This window comes from Schistocerca nitens, chromosome 2 (genome assembly GCF_023898315.1).
Source record: "Schistocerca nitens isolate TAMUIC-IGC-003100 chromosome 2, iqSchNite1.1, whole genome shotgun sequence".
Classification (NCBI taxonomy): Eukaryota; Metazoa; Arthropoda; class Insecta; order Orthoptera; family Acrididae; genus Schistocerca; species Schistocerca nitens.
This window is the reverse complement of record NC_064615.1, coordinates 673,440,940-673,463,965: the sequence shown is the minus strand read 5'-3', so window position 1 is coordinate 673,463,965 and position 23,026 is coordinate 673,440,940. Positions and strand designations below refer to the sequence as shown.

The 23,026-nt window shown below is 38.6% G+C and overlaps 1 protein-coding gene across 1 annotated transcript in view; it reads right to left on the bottom strand.

The window, feature by feature from the left end:
* Positions 1 to 23,026, bottom strand: part of LOC126236793 (Golgi to ER traffic protein 4 homolog) — an 81,079-nt gene that overhangs the window by 36,248 nt on the left and 21,805 nt on the right. The window contains exon 5 of the mRNA XM_049946380.1: positions 17,288 to 17,430. Coding sequence (XP_049802337.1) covers positions 17,288 to 17,430 — 143 coding nt within the window. The remainder of the gene's footprint in view (positions 1 to 17,287; positions 17,431 to 23,026) is intronic.

The following is a 23,026-nucleotide window of genomic DNA, read 5'->3' as shown; positions in this document are numbered from 1 at the left end:
AACAGATTAATCAGTTGTAACAATATCATGACAAGGAAAGTTGCTACTCACCATATAGCGACATGCCGAGTCGCAGATAGGCACCACAAAAAGACACTCACAATTAAGGCTTTCGGCCATTAAGGCCTTCGTCAACAACAGACCACACACACACACACACACACACACGAAACCCACGTGCGCAACTCGCACACACAACTGGAGTCTCAGGCAACTGAAACCACACTGTGAGCTGCAGCACCCATGTATGATTGGAGTGGCGACTGGGTGGGGGTAAGGAGAAGGCTGGGGCTGGGAGGGGGAGGGATAGTATGGTGGGGGTGGCAGACAGTTAAGTGCTGCAGGTTAGTGGAGGGCAGAGGAGAGGTGAGGAGGGGGAGGGGGAGGGGGGAGGGGGCAGTGACAGCCTCCTGTGTGACAGTCTTTTTGTTGTGCCTATCTGCAACTTCAGCATCTCCACTATATGGTGAGTAGCAATTTTCCTTTTCATAATACTGTTACATTTCATCCTGGATTTTCCATTGTTTGATGGATTAATCAACTGGTCATTTTGGTTTATTCAAATGCTAAATTTGAGTAAACCAAAATCCCCAACAGACACAAATGAACCCATTCTCCAGTGCCCATAGTCTGACCACCTAACAAAAGATGACATCAAGCACAGCATTGTCCATCACAAAAAGAACAAAGCATTTGGAGAAGACTCACTACATGCAGAATTGTGAAAATATATCCCTGGCTGATCAGTCGAAATTTTGCAATAGCAAATCAAAAAATAAATAAATAAATACTGGAGTGAAGAAATCCTACCTGAAGAATAAGAAATAGCCAAAATCCATTCAATGCACATGAAAGACAACATGAAAAACACCTGTCAACTACAGAGAAATATTGCTGCTACCAGTAACCCAGAAAACTCTCTCACTTGCCACCCTGGAGCATTTTGAAGCCAAGTTGAGCTTCAAATAGTGTATACTTCGTGAGTATCACGAAAGGTAGTTCAACAACATCAAAAGCATCATCAGATAAAATATTCTAAGCTCTAAGTTAAAAAGAACATATCAGCTTTTGTGGATTTCAAAAAAGCCCATGACTGAATAGACCATGAAGTCCTGTATGAAGTCCCGTAAAACATTCTTACTGAATTAAGGGTTGACATCAAACAGCTGACATTAATTACAGCCACCCTGATGGTTAGTTACTTTCATGTTCCATGGATCATTTTGCACAATAAATCGTCATAATGTGGAACTAGTCATTTTACAATCATACTGCAAATTAATTTGTATCTCTATTTGTATTCAAAACATGATCATATAATTGTTTCCAGCCCCCCCCCCCCCCGAAATGGAACCAAGATATACATATTGAGTCAGCTATTCCTATCACCTTTAACACATTACAAACAGAAATTCTTCCATGGAATACGAGTTGTCAAGCAGAAACTCTTTCAATTTATTTTCAAATTTTACCTTGCAGTCTGTTAGACATTTTATATTACTGGGTAAGCGGTAAAAATTTTTTTTGCAGTGTTGTGCACCCCTTTCTGTGCTAAAGACAACCTTAATATTGATAAATGAATGTCATTTTTTCTTCTAGTATTGTAATTATGTACCTCATTGTTCCTTTTGAACTGTAGTGGATTATTTACAACAAACTTTATGAGGGAATAAATATACTGTGAAACATTATTCAGAATGCCCAACACCTTAAACAGATGTCTACAAGATGATCGCAGGTAAGCACCACATATTATTATTATAGCACGTTTTTGGGCAATGAAGATCTTCTTTCTTAAGATGAGTTGCCCAAGAATTTTATTCCATACGACATTACTGAATGAAAATAAGCAAAATATGTCAACTTACTGATTTTTCTCTCCCCAAAATCTGCTATGATTGACAAGTGCAAATATTGATGAAGTAAGTTGTTTTAGGAGTTCCAAAATGTGTTTTTTCCAGTTTAAATTCTCATCAATATGGACACCTAATAACTTTGAAGTTTCCACCCTATGCATTATTTCATCACCATGTGTTACACTTATCACTGTTGCAATACCCCTATGGGTGCAGAACTGAATATGATGTGTCTTTGTGAGATTCTGGGTGAGATCATTTGCAGAAAACCAGTCAGTCATACTTTTGAGAACTTTCGTCATCATTTCTCCCATTTCTGTATGCATACTGGGAGTGATTGTAATACTGGTGTCATCTACAAAAAGGACTAATTCTGCTTGCTGTATATTAGATGGTAGATCATTTACATACATGAGAAACAGTTGTGGACCTAAGATTGAGCCTTCAGGAACCCCACACGTGATTTCTTCCCAGTCAGAATTATGTCCCTGGATTCTGTTGGTTGAATTACTACTAAGCACAACTTTCTGCAATCCATTGGTTGGCTATACCATCAATCCCATAAAACTTCAATTTATCTAGGAGTAAACTATGATTCACACAATCAGATCCCTTGGATAGGCTGCAGAAAATACCTACCAGTGCTATTTTGTTATTTAATGTTTGTAATATCTGGTGTTTGAACATGTAAATTGCATTCTCAGTAGAGCAACCCTTCTGAAAGCCAAACTGTGATTTGCTGAGGATATTACCATTGCCAAGGTGAGATACTATTCTAGAATACATCGTCTTCTCAAAAAGTTTGGAAAATGAAGTCAGCTGTGAAATAGGTAGCTAGTTATTGACGTCTCTCTCATCACCTTTCTTAAAGAGGGGTTTAAAAACAGCATATTTTAGTCTCTATGAAAAAAATGCCTTAAGTTAGTGATGCATTACATATTTTGGACAATACCAGACTTAGTATATGGGAACAAATTTTTAGTACTCTATTGGAAACACCATCAAAACCAGAAGAACTTTTATTCTTGAGGGAATGTATGACCCTATTAATTTCAGAAGTAGAAGTTGGTGGTACATTCATATGATGTAATTTTATGAGAGTTACTTCTTCAACATATTGCTGTGATCTTTCTCTTGAAAAGTAATGCTATCCTCTTCTGTGATTGGTTGTCATGTCTCTTGCTTCACTACATTCCATATTGCCGAAACTCTGTTATCAGATGTACTGATTTCTGATATTATGTGCATGTTTCTTGATTTTTTAATAACCTTTATTAGTAATTTAGAGCAGTTTTTGTGTTGCACAGCTACTGTGGGATCTCTAGTTGTTCTTGCCAAAAGAAACATTTCCCTTTTCCTTTCACAAGATACTTTAATCCCCTTACTGATCCATGGTTTTTTACATGGCTATTTAATGCCCCTTCTGATTAGCTTATGCAGAAAGCTATTTTCAAATACTGATATGAATTTTAAATTTTATTTTGGCATTTGGTTCTTTGTAAATGTCATCCCAGGCTGTTTCTTGTAAACTACACTTAAAACATTTGCCCTGTAGTCATCAATGATTCTGACTAACTTCCAATGAGGTATATCCACACTGTAAGGCACTATAACATTTATCCTGACTAACTGTGCATCATGATCAGAGAGAGCATTTGTTACTGGGTGAATAATTATTTTCTTGCTTTGTGCCTCGTCAAAGAAAACATTATCAATTAGGGACCTACTGTCTTTATCCACCCGTGTTGGAAAAGTTAACTACTGAGAGCAAATTGTAGGATCCAAATAAGGTTTCCAGGTCATTTTTCCTATCAGACTCCTTTAGAAAAGTCTACACTGAAGTCAGACTATTAACTGCTTGCTGATGTCTGACAGACAGCACAGTAAGGAATCCAGGTTCTTCATAAATAATTCAAAATTTCCCAGTGGGGATCTGTATACTGTTACAATTAAAAGTGAACTTTTTTCAGCATTAATTCACAAGCACACACTTCTATGTGCTGATCACTACAAAATCCACGATAAAAGTTCTTGTGGCACCTCTCAGAGCGCTTTGAGGTCAAAATAGAAGTCAGACAAGGCAATGGACAGTCTCCTATGCTTTTCAACTGTGTTCTTGAATAAACCATCACGCTCCGGTGAACAAGACTAACACAAATCAATTTTAGCCCAGTGAAAATTGCGGAAAATATTATTATTATTATGTCTAATGATGTAAGAAATGCTAGGATTCAATTCAAGAATCAAGAGAAACTGCTGAACAAACTGGCCTGCAGATATCATTTGGACAAAAAAGGACTAGCATGAAAGACCCCTCCCTCATTTAAAATTCCAGACGAAATATGGAGACTTCAGAAGAGTAGAAAAATGCACTGCCAGAAAAAAAGAAAAGAAAAATCAGTACATCCTTTTTTAGGTTTCCATTCACTAAAGATTTATTGTAGTAATAGTGTATATGGAATACAGGAAATGTTTACATTTGCAGATCAATAGCACAGGTGGTTCTGAGGTACCAGGTATTGACCTATGTTGAAACACCCATATTAGTAAGTGGTGTAGCCTCCATGGTGACAATACAGGCACTGACTCTGGCATTTAGCTGATAGTAAACATGGCAAATATTGTGCTGCGATACATTATGCTTCACCTGCACCACCTATTCACATAGTCCTGCAAGAGCAGTCTGTTGACGAGTCACACTAGTTACTTCTAGTCCCATCATATCCCACACATACTCAACTGGAGACAAGTCCAGATATCGTGCTGGTCAGGGAAGATACTGCATGTCTTGCAGAGCATGTTGAGTTTCACGGGCAGTGTGAAGGTGAGTATTATGCTGTTGGAACAACACATCACCTAACTGTTGCAAGCAAGAACGGGTTTGACAACATTCTGCATGCACTGAGCACTAGTTAGCATCCCCTCCAGAAATACCTTTGAAGGTAAACAAGTATTGCAGCTAATCACACCCCAGACCATACGGCCTGTGATGGGGCCAGTGCATCTCAGATAAATGCACTCTACGAGACTGCACTCACCAGGTCTACATTGTATGCGCAAACAATCATCACTTCATCACTTGCATGCAGGCAGAATCTGCTTTCTTCCTGGAGACCACACTGTTAATAATTGGTTGTATTAACACATCTGGGCTCACAAGGTCTCTTATCTGTGCTGTGGTAGCTGTACAATCTGCCACTGCTGTCATCACAATACAATAATCCTGGCAGGCGGCTGTGCTACATGGACGTCAAGAACCTCTTCTAAGGCTGTGAAAATGTTCACGCAACCACTGTTACCAGCACTGTTGCACAACTGATGCAGCACCTTTAACTTGTGTGGCAATTCTTCGAGAGGACCATCCTGCCACTCAGAAGGCCACAATTTGATCTCTTTCAAACTCATTCACTCAGGTGTAGGAAGAATGGGAGTGCGTCTCGGTGGCATGGTTGCCAGATTTGCACCACACTGACCCTTCTGTCTGTGGCATTCCCTGTTAAAGGGTAAACACAGATGCACTCTGGTAGCTATATCACTACTCTGTTGGCAGATGACTTTGAAACCATTATCAGCACATCTACTATCCCCGAGATAGTATTGCCGTCATCGGATAAAAATCAATGTGGTCAATCCATGTGCATCAATTATTTTTCCAGTAGAGTACCTGGATGAGACCATGATGAGCAACAGACTGGACAAGGAAGCAGTTACAGAAAAAATAAGTAAATGTGAAACAGCCTACTTAACATCATGCAGAATCTACAACAAAAAATGCCTTTCACAAAACACTGAAGCTATGTCACTATGAAGCTGTTATGAAGCCCGTAGTAGGTATGCAGTCAGAACTTCATTCCTATACAAAAATAAAGAACTGGAGAAAGAAGAGCTCAGAATCATTGGGGTGATAATGGAATCTTATGGCAAGAATGACATCCATTACCAAATAGCTAACAATGAAGTCTATGGCAGAATAGAAAAAACTTATGGACTCAATTTTCACACAAATGGACACTTTTTTTCATTAAAACCTCAAAACCACAATGCCTTGGTTTAGAAATACCAAGACCTCCAACTCTTACAAATTAAACACACAGACAACTGCGATAGTGATCTCCTCCATAAGAAGATAGTGACAAATGAACCACATAGAGATGAGCAACCAAAAAGGAGATGTGGTGCTCCTTGGACAGAGGAGCATAAGCAAGCTGTAAGACGTATATACAGTATACGTACCTCGGATGTTTCAGTATGCTGGCAGATCACTAACAACTTCTTTATTACAGTACACATTTCGGACCTAGCCCACCATCAGATAATCGAGTAATAAAGCTGATGAAATGATTATAACACAGTAAGGCATACAAAAAAAATCATAAATGGAAGCTACTAGTGCCATGTGAACACTATCAACATACATGGATTGACGTCTGTTTTACGAAAAGACTGGGCACATCCAAGTCCTTTGTTCAAAGAAATTACAGGGCACATCTGTTAACATGGCCACCCACAATTCTGAAGCAACAGATATCCGTGAGGCTGATGTCAATGACGTCGTACTCCTGAACCTTTCAGAGTCTGATGACTCATTCCCAGTTCAAACCTGCTACAGCATTTCCACTATGCAGGAATCATCCCGGGCTGTCAGTCACCCTCAATGACCCTCTGTGCATGTCAGTGACTCGAAGAAACTTTTCATTCAGCTGCTTATTCAGAACGGGCTGTGTACTGGGGCTTCAGTTATGTTGATCAACAAGTTCAAATTCAAAAAGGTCAGCTCCCCATAACCTGAAGCTCCAACATAAGTCCTCACCATATACGCTGGGGATTGCATCGCCATCCTCTGCCCATGGCTTCCGCAGATGCAGTACAGATTTACAATTAAGGCAATGCCAGTCATGGCACTTCACTCTTACAGTACTCCTAACATTTTTGGCCTCAACACCTGTGACATTTTTGGCCTACAAATCTTGGGTAATGTGGCAACAATCAAGACCCATGTCCCCCATGACAACATCACAAAGCTCTGTGGCAAATACAGTCTCCTTTTTGATGCCTCTTTGGATAAAGCAAAAGGTGGATCACAAGCCCCCTCATCAGTTTACTTTACCCAGCCCCCCCCCCCCCCCCCCAGGACGGCACAAAAACTCCAACGTTGGGCGCTTACCCTGGTGAGCTACAATTATGAAATACTCTATCACCCTGCGGCATGCCACACCAATCCAGATACTTTATCCTTTGGGTCAATCCATACCAAGTGGTCCAGCACTGGTTGCTTGACCATCTCAGAAAAATTTTATATTTGCTGGGTGAAGTACCCAATGTTCGGTAGTCACAAAAATATTTTTTTAAAAAAATTCTTGTTTATTATTTTGAAATGGCGGCCATATTTGTTCCAGGCCACATGCGTTTTTTTGTATTTGCAAGCATCTACATTTTTTACAATTATTCAGTAGTGGATTGTCCTAAGCCTTTTGGATGAAATGCATTTAGTTCAACACACTCTGGGCTACAAATTAACATCTTCATCACATAGCTGAATGTATTCTGTAATACATTTTTAATAGTTCAAAGTTATCAGCTACAAATAAAACTCAATTTTTGAACAGGAGTTTTCCAAAGAAAGATTAATTTCTCAGCCTTAATATTTTTCCTGCTATTACACTGTATGGTATAGTTATTTTTTATAGAGTATCAATGGTGAGCAGCTTACACTTAAAAAATACACTATTTTAAAAAATGGATTTTTTTTAATTTTTCCATTTTGTGGCCTGCAATATCTTTGTTGGGGGACCAAATAAAAAACTGAAAATTTCACAGTTAATAGACCTTTATGATATCAAACTTCAGTATAAATTTCAACTTTGAGATTCAATTGAAAGTTATGGAAAAAATATTACAAACACAAGTCAAAAATACGTTTTTTAACATCTGCGATATCTGGTAGGCTAATCAAATAAAGTATAGCAATTGCATAATGAAACACACCACATTACGTTAACTACTGGTTATTTGTCAAAACAATGATGTGGTACTTGTTTCAACAGGGCAACAGTTGCATCTGCAAGCCTAAACAAGTCTGATTGTCGTCTTCCCCCTTAAACCAACAATTGTCTACTCACACTTATTTAGCTAGAAGTTCTTGAGATAAGCAGTTGAAAAATGGTGTCTCACTGTTCTGCTGGTGTTATTATTAATGAAGCATGTCATAAAAGTGTGTATGGAGTGTATCCTAAAGACATTACTTTAATCAAAGATTACAGTGAAGAAGAAAAATTGTTATTTAACTTACGAGTCAGCCAAGAGGTCAAATCAACATGGAAGTACCATGAAATGAAATACTTTAAAAAAATTCATCACCTCTTTGGTCAGACTTGCATGAACCCTTTTGAGAAACATAAGAAACCTATAACAAAAGGTGTGCGAGAAATAACATTTGATCAACATTCTAAAGATGAAAGCCCTTTTGTCAATCTCATACCATGAAAATCATTGTGTCCAACATGTTATTCTAAGATATTTGTAATTCACAAGAGAAAGGATAGTGAAACCTCAGATACAGAATTTTGTGACTTATCAGCAACCATTAAAAAAGTAGATACGGCTTTTGAAACCCTGGGTATATCACCTGCTAGTAAAATTAGAAAACTAAGTAGTCAAGATAAAAGACCAAGTGCCTTGAATACAAAAATTGAGAAAGTGGCAGCTACAGTCAAAAAAAATTTGGAAGTTTCATTTCAAAATACAATTTGTACTAAAACAGATGGAAGTGCTAAAAAGTGACCAACTGAATATGATGATTTGATAGAAAAACTAAAAACTAAATGCAGTAATTCAAACAAAGAGGATAAAATTAAGATTACCAGTTTACTGCCAAATTCTTGGAGTCGAGCAAAAGTTAGTGATGAATTTAATGTGTCAGAATGTCTTGTTAAGTTAACAAGGCTATTAGTAAAAGAACATGGAATTTTACCAGCATTACAAAAGAAAAGTGAATCTAATTTGGTAGATGAAAACACAATCATTAAAGTTATTAAGTATTATGATGATGACAATAACAGCCATCTGATGACTGGCAAAAAAAAAAGACTGTGTTTCTGTGAAAGAAAATTGTTCTAAGACTCAAAGGCAAAAAGCGTTACTATTGTGTAATTTAAATGAACTATTCACTGAATTTAAAAAAGAAAATTCTGACATTAAAATTGGAAGATCAAAGTTTTGCGAGTTGAGACCACGATGGTGTATTGTTGCAGGGGCATCTGGCACCCATAATGTTTGTGTTTCTTTGTAACATCAGAATGTAAGGTTGATGATAAATGGGGGCCAATCTTAGAGTTGACTATAAAGATCTTCTGGAAGTTACAGTAGGCAATATTGTCAGTTATAATTGTATGATCAAGGGAAAATGTGAAGATTGTCCAGGCAAACAAGCCTTACTTGACATGTTTGAAGAATCCGAAGAAGACGATTTGATGTCTGACAATATAAAATACAAACAATAGGTGACAAGACAGAACTGAAATGGTGACAGTCATAAAAATCACGAGAAGAGTTTCTGAAGTGTTGGTGGCTAACCTCGAAAATCTGAAAATGCATCATTTTATTGCAGAAGCTCAAAGTAAATTTTTGAAAGACAAAAAGCAAACCTTGGTAGCTGATGAATGCTTAGTTCTTGCTGACTTTTCGGAAAATTATTCCTTTGTTGTTCAAGATGAAGTACAAGAGCACCACGGGGTAAACAAACAGGCCACAGTTCATTCATTTGTATTCTATTATAAAAATGAAGATAAACTAACGAGCCACAGCTTTTGTGTCGTAAGTGACTACCTTGAACACAACACTATAGCAGTGCACATTTTTCAACTAACATTAACAAACTACATTAAACAGCATCACCCTTCCATAAAAAACTTATTTACTTTTCGGATGGGGCAGCAAGTCAATATAAAAACAACAAAAAATTTATTAACATCTCCTTTCATAAAGAAGATTTTGGGTTTTGTGTAGAATGGCACTTTTTCACTTCATGCCATGCGAAGAACGCTTGTGATGGTGTCGGGGGTACAACAAAGCAAGCTGTTACAAAAGCAAGTCTGCAGTGGACCTATGACAAACATATCATAACACCTCCAGAAATGTTTGAATTCTGTAAAAAACATATCAAAGGAATTGCCTATATTTTTGTACAATGTGAGGAAATACAAGAAGTCTATGACAGTGTCTTGAAGGAGAGGTACAACACTTGTCAGCAGATTAAAGGCACTCAATCTTTTCACTGTTTTGTACCCCATTCACACAACTTACTGAAGTGTAAGATCACATCAACTTCGCCTGATAGTGAACTTCATCAGTGTGGAAAACTTGTACAACTGGTTCTTCAAAATAAAGACATAGTGGCTTGTGTTTACGATGAACAGTGGTAGATTGGTGGAGTTGATAATATTGACTGTCAAAACCAAAATGTACATGTATTTTATCACCCTCCAGGACCAAGGACATCTTTTAAAAAAATTGAGAAGGATCAAGTTTGGATGCCACTTAAAAATGTACTAAGGAAGCTGTCTCCCATGGAATTTACAACTCTGACTGGGCGAACTTGTGATCTAACACCCAAACTGAGAGAACAAATGTCTCAAATGTTCAGTGAGCGATGTACTAAAAACAAATAACAAGAGAGCAATATAATGTAATCAGTAGGCTTATTTTCAATAAAAAGGTAAGTAATCATAGATATGATTAAATTATATAGTGTAACTGATACATTTTATTCCATAAGCCTAGCTATCACAGATGAAAAAAAACGTATTTTTGACTCGTGTTTGTAATATTTTTTCCATAACTTCCAACTGAATCTCAAAGTTGAAATTTATATTGAAGTTTGATATCATAAAGGTCTATTAACTGTGAAATTTTCAGTTTTTTATTTGGTCCCCCAACAAAGATATTGCAGACCACTAAAGTGGAAAAATTTTAAAAATCCATTTTTAAAAATAGTGTTTTTTTGTTTTTGTTTTTTTTTAAGTGTAAGCTGCTCACTATTGATAAAAAGTAACTATACTATACACTGTAATAGCAGAAAAATATATTAAAGCTGAGAAACTAATCTTTCTTTGGAAAACTACTGTTCAAAAATTGAGTTTTTTTAATTTGTGGCTGATTACTTTGAACTATTAAAAATATATTAAAGAATACATTCAGCTAAGTGATAATGGTGTTAATTTGTAGCCCAGAGTGTGTTGAACTAAATGCATTTTATCTGAAAGGCTAAGGACAATCCATTACTGAATAACTGTAAAAAATGTAGATGCTTGCAAATACTAAAAAACGCAAGCGGCCTGGAACAAATATGGCCACCATTTCAAAATAATAAACAATAAATTATTTAAAAAACTATTTATGTGTCTATTAAACATTGGGGAATTCACCCAGCAAATATAAATTTTTTCTGAGATGGTCAAGCAACCAATTATTTTTTTCTTGGAGCACTTGGTATGGATTTACCCCTTCCTGTCAGATCAGATGCTGTGTTTGATTCCTCTGAGGTCTCCTGCTTTCACACTGACCACGATGAAGCCATGATGCTTACCTTTCCAACTGACTACCATAGAAACACTACAGCCATGAAGAGGACGGTACCCTCCGCTCCTTCACCAGTTTATTCAGTCAGGATGGCCTGTAGATAGGAAGCTACTTCCCAATGAATCTCTTTGGTGTTGGTTTTCTCTGTGTAGTGTCTCTTCAGTCCAAAATGGAGTTGTGCTCTTACACACACCAAATAACAGACCTTGTTCCTGATCCTGGCACCTCCGCAGCAGCATGTGTTGGACTTCCATCATACAAAACAACGGGGCGTTACCTATACGAAGCAATTGGCCAGGTTGCACTGTACATGGCTGGGGACAGACAAGGACATTGAACACATGATCATTCATTGCTGACAACATGCCTGTTCCTCATCAACAGTTTTTTGACTGGCTCGGACCAGTCGGCCCCTGGCAACAAATTCACACCGATTTTGCAGGGTCATTTTGGAGTTTCGTGGATGCTTTTTCAAAATGTCCTTTTGTGGTTACAATTCATTCCTTGACATCGGACAGCATGTTTGAGCTCTAGTAACTACATTCTGCCAAGAAGAATTACCAGTTACTATTGTATCTGATAATGGCCCACAACTGACTTCAGCGAATTTCTGTCTTTCTGTAAGGCCAATGGCATCACCTACATCAGATCAGCACCATTCTCGCCAAAATCTAAAGAAGCAGAAAATCATACCTTCAAGGTACAGATGCCAAAATTATGGCATTTCCACTACAAAGAAAATGCTCTGCTCCTTTTCTTATCAATACCATATGATGTCTTATGGAGATAAGTCACCAGCTGAATTTCTGCATCCTCCATCCTCGTTGGTCCCAAGGCACTTTTCTGTATCCCTCAAAATTCTAGGTCAGTACCCAAGTATATGTTTTCAAAGTGGTTACTGATGGGAACCTACGATTATAATCAGACATGTGGGCAGAGCAACCTATGTTATTTGGGAGGATCAGGACACAGTTATCATAGACACGAGAATCAGTCATGGTCTCATGCTACTCCCAATCGCCCATCTGGAGGGCACACGCACGGCTGCTCCATACAGCACCGTAGTAACACCCAGCCGCAATGTTCTCACGAAATAGCTGCACACCGATGACACTCTCGTCACACCATGCCAAACACTCAGATCACCCTCAACAGGACTTCGACTCTGTTTGGAACAGAACTATTCTGGTATTTCTTCATCTCAGCACTCTGATCACCAGTGTTATCCACTGACTTTGCTAAGTGCCATCCCAGTGGCAGTGCCAGCCAATCACTGAAGTTGTATATAATTCTGTTGCCTGTCTTCAATGGTAGAGGAATAAACCGTGCTGATTACTCATGCCTTCTGTAATTTGTTGTACCTCCATTCATGGATACAACAGAGACTACAGGTCCTGCCTACGACCACTTCTTTTCCACTAGTACCATAATCAGTTCTTCCACTTCAGTCTGTCCTTTGACCCATTTGGTTTCTCTTCTTGTACCTCTCTGTAATTCTCAATGTGCATCATTCAGCTTTTCACTAACTAGCGATGCTCAGTTTTTTGTTTTAACTGTTTCCCACCAAAAACCATGCCTCGCCCCCAGTCGTCAAAACTGGTTATACAAAAGGATTGTGGACTTTCCTTTTCAGATATATCAAAAGCTTAATTTTTAGAAACCATATTTACCTGCTTTCATTTAAAAGCACAATGTTATCTGCTGGGTAAAGATGACTACATTACTTCTATTGATATAGATACTCTTGTTAGAATGAACAAGTAGTACTATTAACTTTTCAATGTATTTGTAATACATTACTCTGAACTTCTGTAATTGACTTGTAAAGCAAGCTTGAAAGTTTTTCTACTGAGTTCCTCAATACACTCACAAAGTTTGATTGCGCCAAAGGCCAATACTCCAGTATCAACAATAAACCGAAGACACTTCAGGCAGGAGCCATTAATATGTAGCTACAGCTACTTACAAATTCATCAGTATACAAACATAAATTGAATTAATACCTTGTCTCTCAAGGTCCATTCATGCTGATTTTGTAGCAAGATTTTGTAGCAATTAAGTCAAAAACTTTCTCAAAATCCATGAATCTCAGACAAAATAGCAACTCATAGTAATTCCTCTATTCTGCAATTTCATTGATGACTAGCAAATGATCATACTATATCAGTTTCCAAAGCCAACTGATTACTTCATCAGATTAAAATCCCAACTTTATTCATAAGTGGCTGGTTATGTCTTACATTACAGAAATGTCTGTAATTTTTGTTTTCCAAGAATACTAACTTGTGAAGCACAGCAGGAACCAGGTCATCTACTTCTTCACATACATGACTTATCTTGAATGTACCACACTTATATGGCTGGTGGCCAATTCCTAGCCATCTCCTTATGCTTAACTGCCCATCCTTTCCCTTCACCCCCTCTTCCCCTGTCCACTTTCTTGTTTATCTTATTCATTTCACAGAACTTCCTTCTTCCCAGTCAGGTTGCAGTGCTGGGACAATCTCTCTCTGTGTGTGTGTGTGTGTGTGTGTGTGTGTGGTGTGTGTGTGTGTGTGTGTTATGTGGAGATAGGGGGATAGGGGTGTCCAGTAGAACATTAACCAAAAAAGTTCCAAATACTGATTATATGCCTGTCAATAGCTCGAGGTCTCAATTAGAATGTGAATGATCATATTCGTTCTTTACATTGTTTGTGTTCCATCACTCCACCATGCACAATATCCAAAAGTGCACTAATTTGTTTGTTTTTGGTTTTGCATTCCTCATACTTTCACTGTTTCTCTTATCTTTTTTTTTTTCTTTTTTCTTCTCCAAACCTCTCATGAGATGTTCTTTTCTTTTGCTCTCTTTGTACCTCCTTGATCTTTTGCTGTCTGCATTAGTACCTTTACTCAGTAACTGCTTATTTTTGTCTGGATGATGATCACCATTTTCTACACTGCTGAATTTTTAGTACGTACTGCAATCTGGGATTAGCACTCTTTCTGCTACCATCTTAGTACAGATTATGATTACACATTTTTCTAAACTTAGGTTCAGTGTTTTTTTGTGTGCAAATTTTAATAACCTTCGTAGAAATATCACCGAAGATAAAGCCACAAGAAGCCAACCATAAGAGGAAGAAAATAGCATTAGAAACGAAACATAAGATCATTGAAAAATGCAAAAGTGGTGTGAGCATTGCTGATTTAGCACACACATACAATCGGTCTACATCAGCTATTTGCACTATTCTCAAGAACAAGGAGAAGATTAAGAAAATCAGTGCTTCAAAGAGTGGGACAAGAGTATCTAAACAATGGTTTCGTATTCTGGATGATGTCGAAAGGTTGCTCCTTATATGGATAAATGAAAAGCAATTGCAAGGCAACATGATGAACGTGAACATCATTCGTGAGATGGCAAGAATGATTTTTGTTTACCTCATTAAGAAGATGCCAGAATCATCTGCAGCCGAAGAAGTGTTTAAGGGAAGCTGTGGGTGGTTTGAGAAGTTTAAGAGAAGAGTTGGTGTCCACAGCATTGTAAGGCACAGCGAAGCAGCCAGTTCCAACACAATGGCAGCAGAGAACTTCATCAGCATATTCAAGATGCTCATAGATTCTGAGGGTTATCTGCCACAACAGGTTTTTAACTGTGATGAGACAGATTTATTCTGGAAAAAGATGCTGAAGTGTACCTTTTTAATAGCAAAGGAGAGTGCACTGCCCAGTCACAAGCCAATGAAAGACTGTCTAACATTGCTATTATGTGCTAATGCAAGCAACAATTTGAAAATTAAACCACTACATGTTTATCATTCAGAAACTCCATGGGCCTTCAAGAAGTGTACAGTCCATAAGAGTAGGTTAAATGTGATGTGGAGGACCAACAACAAGAGCTTTTTCGTGATTGGATCAATGAACTGTTTGCTCCTTCGGTGGAAAAATGATTCCTTGAGCTAAATCTGCCACTCCATATCTTGCTTGTTATGAACAATGCTCCTGGCATTTATCCAGGCCTACAACACCATCTCCTTGAAGAATTTCAATTTATCAAGATCCAATTTCTGTCTCCCAACACCACTCCATTACTGCAGCTGGTGGATCAACAGATTATTTTGAACTTTAAGAAACTCTACACTAAAGCACTCTTCAAGCATTGCTTTGAGTTGACTGAAGCTACCAATCTCACTCTCTGAGAGTTTTGGAAATATCACTTCAACATTGTTGCCTGCATCAAGATGATAGAAAAGGCTTGGAAGGGGTCACCAAGAGAACACTCACTTCTGCTCGGAAGAAGCTTTGGCTGGAGTGCGCTGTCGAATATGACTCTGAGGCATTTGAGACCGTACCTGTGTAGCCTGTAGTTAATGAGATTGTGTCTTTGGCCAAGAGCATTGGAATAGAAGTGGATAACAATGATATCTATGAATTCATGGAAGATCACAGCCAAGAAATGACCACTGAAGAGCTCAAGGAGTTGCAGTGTGTTTCACAGCAAAAAGTTGTGGAGAGGAGTTCGGAGGAGGAGGAGGAAGTAGCAGCAAAGCAGCAATCTTCTGGCACAATAAGAGAAATGCTGAAAGCATGGGAACTGGTTGCACCAAGCGTCAAAAATCATCACCCTAATAAAGCTTCGGCTACATGCACTACAAATTTATTTGACAATAATGTGTCACATTTTCAACAAGTGTTGAAGCATCAGCAGAAACAAATGACTGTAGACAGCTTCCTAGTAAAAAAGAATTAGTTACATATCATGAATAATAAAGTATGTAATACTGCATGCACAATTTTCTTTGAATAAATAGCATGACTAAGATAAAACGTTTAGTACTTTCTGTGCATGTAATGCATTATCATTTTTTACATTAATTTATATGAGATAAATTGTTTCACTTAAGTGTTTCACTCAACGAGTAAGATTCTGGAACAAATTATGCTCACTATGTGAGGTTTCACTGTATTTACATCAAATCTCTTTTACTAAATTTTAATATTATTCTTTCAATTCAGTCAGATTCCTACTTTTGTATGTACCCTTTTAACACTTTTTTCTGTTATAGGTGAATGAAATGTTGAGTTTTCACTTAAGCACAAGGAAATGAAACAGTAAGCCTGGATGTCAAATGGCATTGTGGAAATGCTGAATAAAATGTTTGTTTAATTTGAATTTTGCATTATTTCATTTGTCTGTGATGTTCACACATTTTTGTCAACATCATATAAATAGAAAAAGACCTTAAAAGCTTAACTTTAAAAATGGTCTTTGGTAAGTAGCAAATGTAACAATGTCAATTCACATGTAAAACCATTAACATGTTATTTAGACCAAAACTCAGAGTTGGGAAAAATTTGAGGCAAACATCACATGATGATTTATGAATTTTTCCAAATATTAAGAGATGTTGACAGTCACCTAATGAAAATGTTACTCAATTCTTCTATGACACTGACATTCTAGTACACTTGTCAAACTTTGCACCAAATGACTGCAGCAAACTTCAAAACTTTTGGGCACCCTTCATCTACAGCCCATTTACTTGTTTGCATAATAAAGGCCTGCACGGATGAGACACTTCGTGTGTGTACACCTGCAAGAAGACACTCAGCAAAAAAAAAAATAGCTATGGTGGTTGTTTTTAAGAATTAAGAGCTGCATTAGTTGTACCGAACATTATTTTGAAAACTGAATGCTCCTGCACTGCAAAAGCTTCCTAGTACATATTTATTGTCTTTTCTCAGAATGATTTTTACAGTAGCTCCAAGAAGCAGAAAATATTAACAATGTTCTCCACTTAATATAGGTTCTCATAGAGAACAAAAGAGTACCGTATTCTGTAGAACAGAAAGAATAAACTTATAACCCACCTTTCCAGTAAACTTGTGCTATGTACTTATGTAAATTTGGATGTCCATTTCGGTGATCCTTCAATCCTTTCGTGGACCACTGTAAAGCATTACTGAGGAACGTTTCTCTTTCAGGTATCTCTGGTCCTATCATTTCAAAAAGCCTGTAGGGAATGAGCAAAATAAATAGCACAGAAATAAATCATACATTACAAGTGACCTTTAAAATAAAAACAACAATAAAAATAAAAGTGCACAGTTGTCTCTAATTCACAGAAAAATTAGAAGGTAACAATCCCCTCATTGTTGGAAGCAATACAATCTGAAGGGTAATGTATCATTTTGCTGGTTGATAAAGAATTTCTGTTTAGTGTTTTCCGGCTCTATAATTTAACTTTCCAAAAAATACTGATTCTGCAACATCACAATGAAACTGACTAACATTCCCACTCAGAGTACAAATTCCATTGGAACAGGAAGCAGATTCAGTGGAATATTTTCACCTATGTGCTTTTTTATTTAAAAAATGCGGTGATAAAAAAAACATATCAAGAGACCATCATTACATGTTACCCACTAAAATTTAGCTTTTGCATGGGAGAGACTTTTTCATGGAATAAACAGGGGGATAAAGAAAAAGATGGAAGTAAATGCTCATGTTCTATCTTTCAGATATAGTCCACTGCTTGCATAATTGTCAGTGTTAGTTTTCAGTGTGCATGCTACTGAATCACATAGATTCGATTTATATTATGAGGCCTACCATAGACGATTTTCCAAAATCTAAGTGTTAATCAAGAGTGATGCTTGCTCTTTTAAAGAATTTAGTGTTTCAACACAATGAAATGCCCTGCTTAATTCACAATCATAAAGTAATATACACTCCTGGAAATTGAAATAAGAACACCGTGAATTCATTGTCCCAGAAAGGGGAAACTGGGGTCAGATACATCACATGATCACACTGACAGAACCACAGGCACATAGACACAGGCAACAGAGCATGCACAATGTCGGCACTAGTACAGTGTATATCCACCTTTCGCAGCAATGCAGGCTGCTATTCTCCCATGGAGACGATCGTAGAGATGCTGAATGTAGTCCTGTGGAACGGCTTGCCATGCCATTTCCACCTGGCGCCTCAGTTGGACCAGTGTTCGTGCTGGACGTGCAGACCGCGTGAGACGACGTTTCATCCAGTCCCAAACATGCTCAATGGGGGACAGATCCGGAGATCTTGCTGGCCAGGGTAGTTGACTTACACCTTCTAGAGCGCGGTGGGTGGCACGGGATACATGCGGACGTGCATTGTCCTGTTGGAACAGCACGTTCCCTTGCCGGTCTACGAATGGTAGAACGATGGGTTCGATGACGGTTTGGATGTACCGTGCACTATTCAGTGTCCCCTCGACGATCACCAGTGGTGTACGGCCAGTGTAGGAGATCGCTCCCCACACCATGATGCCGGGTCAAGGCCCTGTGTGCCTCGGTCGTATGCAGTCCTGATTGTGGCGCTCACCTGTACGGCGCCAAACACGCATACGACCATCATTGGCACCAAGGCAGAAGCGACTCTCATCGCTGAAGACGACACGTCTCCATTCGTCCCTCCATTCACGCCTGTCGCGACACCACTGGAGGTGGGCTGCACGATGTTGGGGCGTGAGCGGAAGACGGCCTAACGGTGTGCGGGACCGTAGCCCAGCTTCATGGAGACGGTTGCGAATGGTCCTCGCCGATACCCCAGGAGCAACAGTGTCCCTAATTTGCTGGGAAGTGGCGGTGCAGTCCCCTACGGCACTGCGTAGGATCCTACGGTCTTTGCGTGCATCCGTGCGTCGCTGCGGTCCGGTCCCAGGTCGACGGGCATGTGCACCTTCCGCCGACCACTGGCGACAAAATCGATGTACTGTGGAGACCTCACGCCCCACGTGTTGAGCAATTCGGCGGTACGTCCACCCGGCCTCTCGCATGCCCACTATACGCCCTCGCTCAAAGTCCGTCAACTGCACATACGGTTCACGTCCATGCTGTCTTTGCATGCTACCAGTGTTAAAGACTGCGATGGAGCTCCGTATGCCACTGCCACGGCAAACTGGCTGACACTGACGGCGGCGGTGCACAAATGCTGCGCAGCTAGCGCCATTCGACGGCCAACACCGCGGTTCCTGGTGTGTCCGCTGTGCCGTGCGTGTGATCATTGCTTGTACAGCCCTCTCGCAGTGTCCGGAGCAAGTATTGTGGGTCTGACACACCGGTGTCAATGTGTTCTTTTTTCCATTTCCAGGAGTGTATTCACATCAAGACAGAATTATTTAACAGAAACCTCTTGGACCCCAATTGGTGAAAGTCAGTGTACAATAACTTCATAAAATTGAGAGCTTTTGCAAATTTTTTTCTCTCATGCATTTTCACGAAATGCTGTACTCCCACCCCTGAGCATCTGGCTCTGGTAGAGGTGCTTAAAAACAGATTTTACTCTGTAGGCTGTTGACAACTGTTGACATGCAAGTTACGATCTATCACACATCAAATTTTACAAATACAGTCACACTTTAGGCGATTTGTTTTAGGTCTCATAGCTACAGAGACGAGTCAAAACCAGCTACCTTTTTTTTTTTTTGGCTAAATGTATTTGAGGAGACATAAAAAAAGATAACTGCTAAATGATGATATTGGCTAGACATGAAAAAACTCTGCTGGCACATTATCATCATGCAAACAAGTAATGTTGACCCATAGCTCTGAGATTAAGAAGTACTCCAGTCTGAGCTGAGACTGCTCTGAGCATAGCTCTATCAGAAAGTAACATTGTTCACATATCTCACCAAATTCAAACTATTTGAAAATGTCTTCTGTGAGAAAATGAAAACATGATAAGAGTAACAACAGAAAATGACAAAAGTATGATGAAGTTTGAGTAAGACTACACAGAAATGTATGTTTTTAGATACCACATTTGAAAAATTCAGATGGCAGACAGTATGATTACCAAGAGAGAAAATTGTATCAACATACCTCTTTAAATATCAATTTTGTTTGAGAGATTAATCAGAAATGCAGATTAGTAATAATGAAGAAAATGTAACTCTGTAAGTAATGCTATATGACGTGTAAAAAATCTTGAAGAAAGGAAAGACACTATGAGCTGACAGGGCTTCAATGGAAATTGAAAAGCTTGGGGCAAAGTTATACAAAAGAAATTTGTTCAGTTCTTTACAAATGTCTGAAGTTGAAAGCAATTCTTCAAACTCTAACAATGCTGTAATTATTATATTATGCAAAAAGGAGACTTGCGAAAATAATTTGTAATGTAGAAGACATTCACTGAACTAACCACATACAAAAAAAGTTTTCTTTTAATCAAGGAAATGAATAAGCTGCCTTTGGAAGTGGATGCAGCACAATGTGTCACTTGCAAGTCATGAATGAAATCACAGAAAACAACGATGAGCATGATATACTACCACATCTAGGATGCAGGGACTTTGAGGAAACTTTTGGCTTGGCTTCAACATGATCTATACTACAGCAGTACCCTCCAAGAGCGAAAAAAAAAACTGGTTTAAGCTACGTAAGTTTAATAAAGAATATATGCATCAATGCCAGAGATTCCATTCGACTTGAAAACTGTAGTGAGGAAATCAGAACTGAGAGAACAATCAGTCAAAGAAACTACATAAAGACAAAACTATTCATAGCACTCCTAGATGAAATTCTCAGATCCCTGAACTGGTGAAATAAAAAGGGGGATAATATTATGTGTTAAGACACAAAGGAACTGCAGACATTGGCTGTGAATGGGCACTGACTGAAATCAATGAGTAAGTCGAAAATTGGTGCCGGACCAGGATTCGAACCCGGTGGTGGTGGTGGTGGTTAGTGTTTAACGTCTCGTCGACAACGAGGTCATTAGAGACGGAGCACAAGCTCGGGTTAGGGAAGGATTGGGAAGGAAATCGGCCGTGCCCTTTCAAAGGAACCATCCCGGCATTTGCCTGAAACAATTTAGGGAAATCACGGAAAACCTAAATCAGGATGGCTGGAGACGGGATTGAACCATCGTCCTCCCGAATGCGAGTCCAGTGTGCTAACCACTGCGTCACCTCGCTCGGTTCAAACCCGGGGCTCCTGCTTATTCGCAGATGCTCTGACCACTAAGCGATCTGGACATAGTGGTCATCGCAACTGCTTCTACTTCTGGTGTAACAGAATACAGGACAACCCTAGCACACACAGGTGAGAAGCTGAAGTAATTACATTGAAGGCATGTTAAGTAAATTGGTTTAAGATTTTACACATTTTTTGTATTATTGGAATTGTTTATAACATGAATGTTTGTTTCTTTGTTACATGTTGAGACAAAGACAGACATAGTAAGCCATCGGTAAACTCTTCGTTGTGGTGGCCCAATATGCTGTATCTGCCTATTGGAACAAAGTCCCTTCTCATGTGATGTCAAGAAGGTTCTGCTTGCGATTGTTGCTAACGTCTGGTTTTCACTGAACAGTAACTGGCACAACTGCAGTTAAATGAAAAAAGTGAATTTCTGTACATCTTTAATGGAAATATAATCATTTAGTGAGTGAGTCAGTCTGCTGATGACAGCTAGTCCATACTGTCTTATGAACTGTGACAGAAATAAATGTGTTCGGAGTTGAAACTCAATTTCACAGCATTCTTAGTTGTGGACTGGAAAGATTGTTTACTCTCAAAAGATGATTTGGCAACAGTTCACATGCAGTGCGTACATATAATTCCGAAGAACTTGCAGAAGAATTTTACAGTTTGGTTCATTTATTGAGAAAGTTAACACAGTGCGAGATAAGTGAGTCTGCTGCATATATGAACAATACATAGCACCTCTGACTGATTACCAAAAAATTAGCAGTTTTTATAATAACAAATGAATTTAATACTGTCCAATCCAGTCGTACCCTGTTAAAATGGAGCTGCATGTTTAAGAAGGAAAAATTTAATAATTCATTTCATAAATTTGGTTGTGGCTAATGCACTGGTAACTGAAATTCTAACATGGTCAAAGTGATTTATTGAATATGAAAATTATTCTAAATCCAATACTTTGGACCAGAATCATTACACCACACCTGGTGACACGCACATAGGGCACTGGAGAGACTAAGACTGGAGAATCAACTGAAGAGGGCTCAAATGAGGTGATTGTACATGTGGGCAAAAGCGTAACCTGCAACTGCCAATGACTTTGAGAAGAGGCCATCAAGCTGACAATGCAGGCTGCAGATGACAATGAGACATCACAACTTGATGGTGACTGCCAGACACATTTGCTGTTTGGAGATGGCAATCTACACCACATTCCAACTAACAGTCAACCATTAATGCCGGCACTGGAAGAGTTGTATAGTGTTGTGTAAAACTATAAGGTGAAGTGCTGTGCATGCTCGAGAAGTTAGTTTAGTGATTATGTATTTGTATTGTGATGTGTCTAAACTATAATTAGTTACCATATCTGTGGAAAATTTTTGATGAGGATGACATGCTTTTGCAGGTCCGAATAGTAATGCAAAAAAAAGGACAGTTCAAATTCCCTGTTGAATAATCTAATCACACATGTTAATAGGCTAAGTACACAAGTTGACATTTCAAATCTACAGTTAAATAGTGTAAGTGCACAAGTTGTGAATATGCAATCACAATTGCAAGTGCATATTCACAAATCAAATGAAGCAGGATATATCAATGTTATGCAAAGAGATAGGAAATTTAAAAGTACATAAG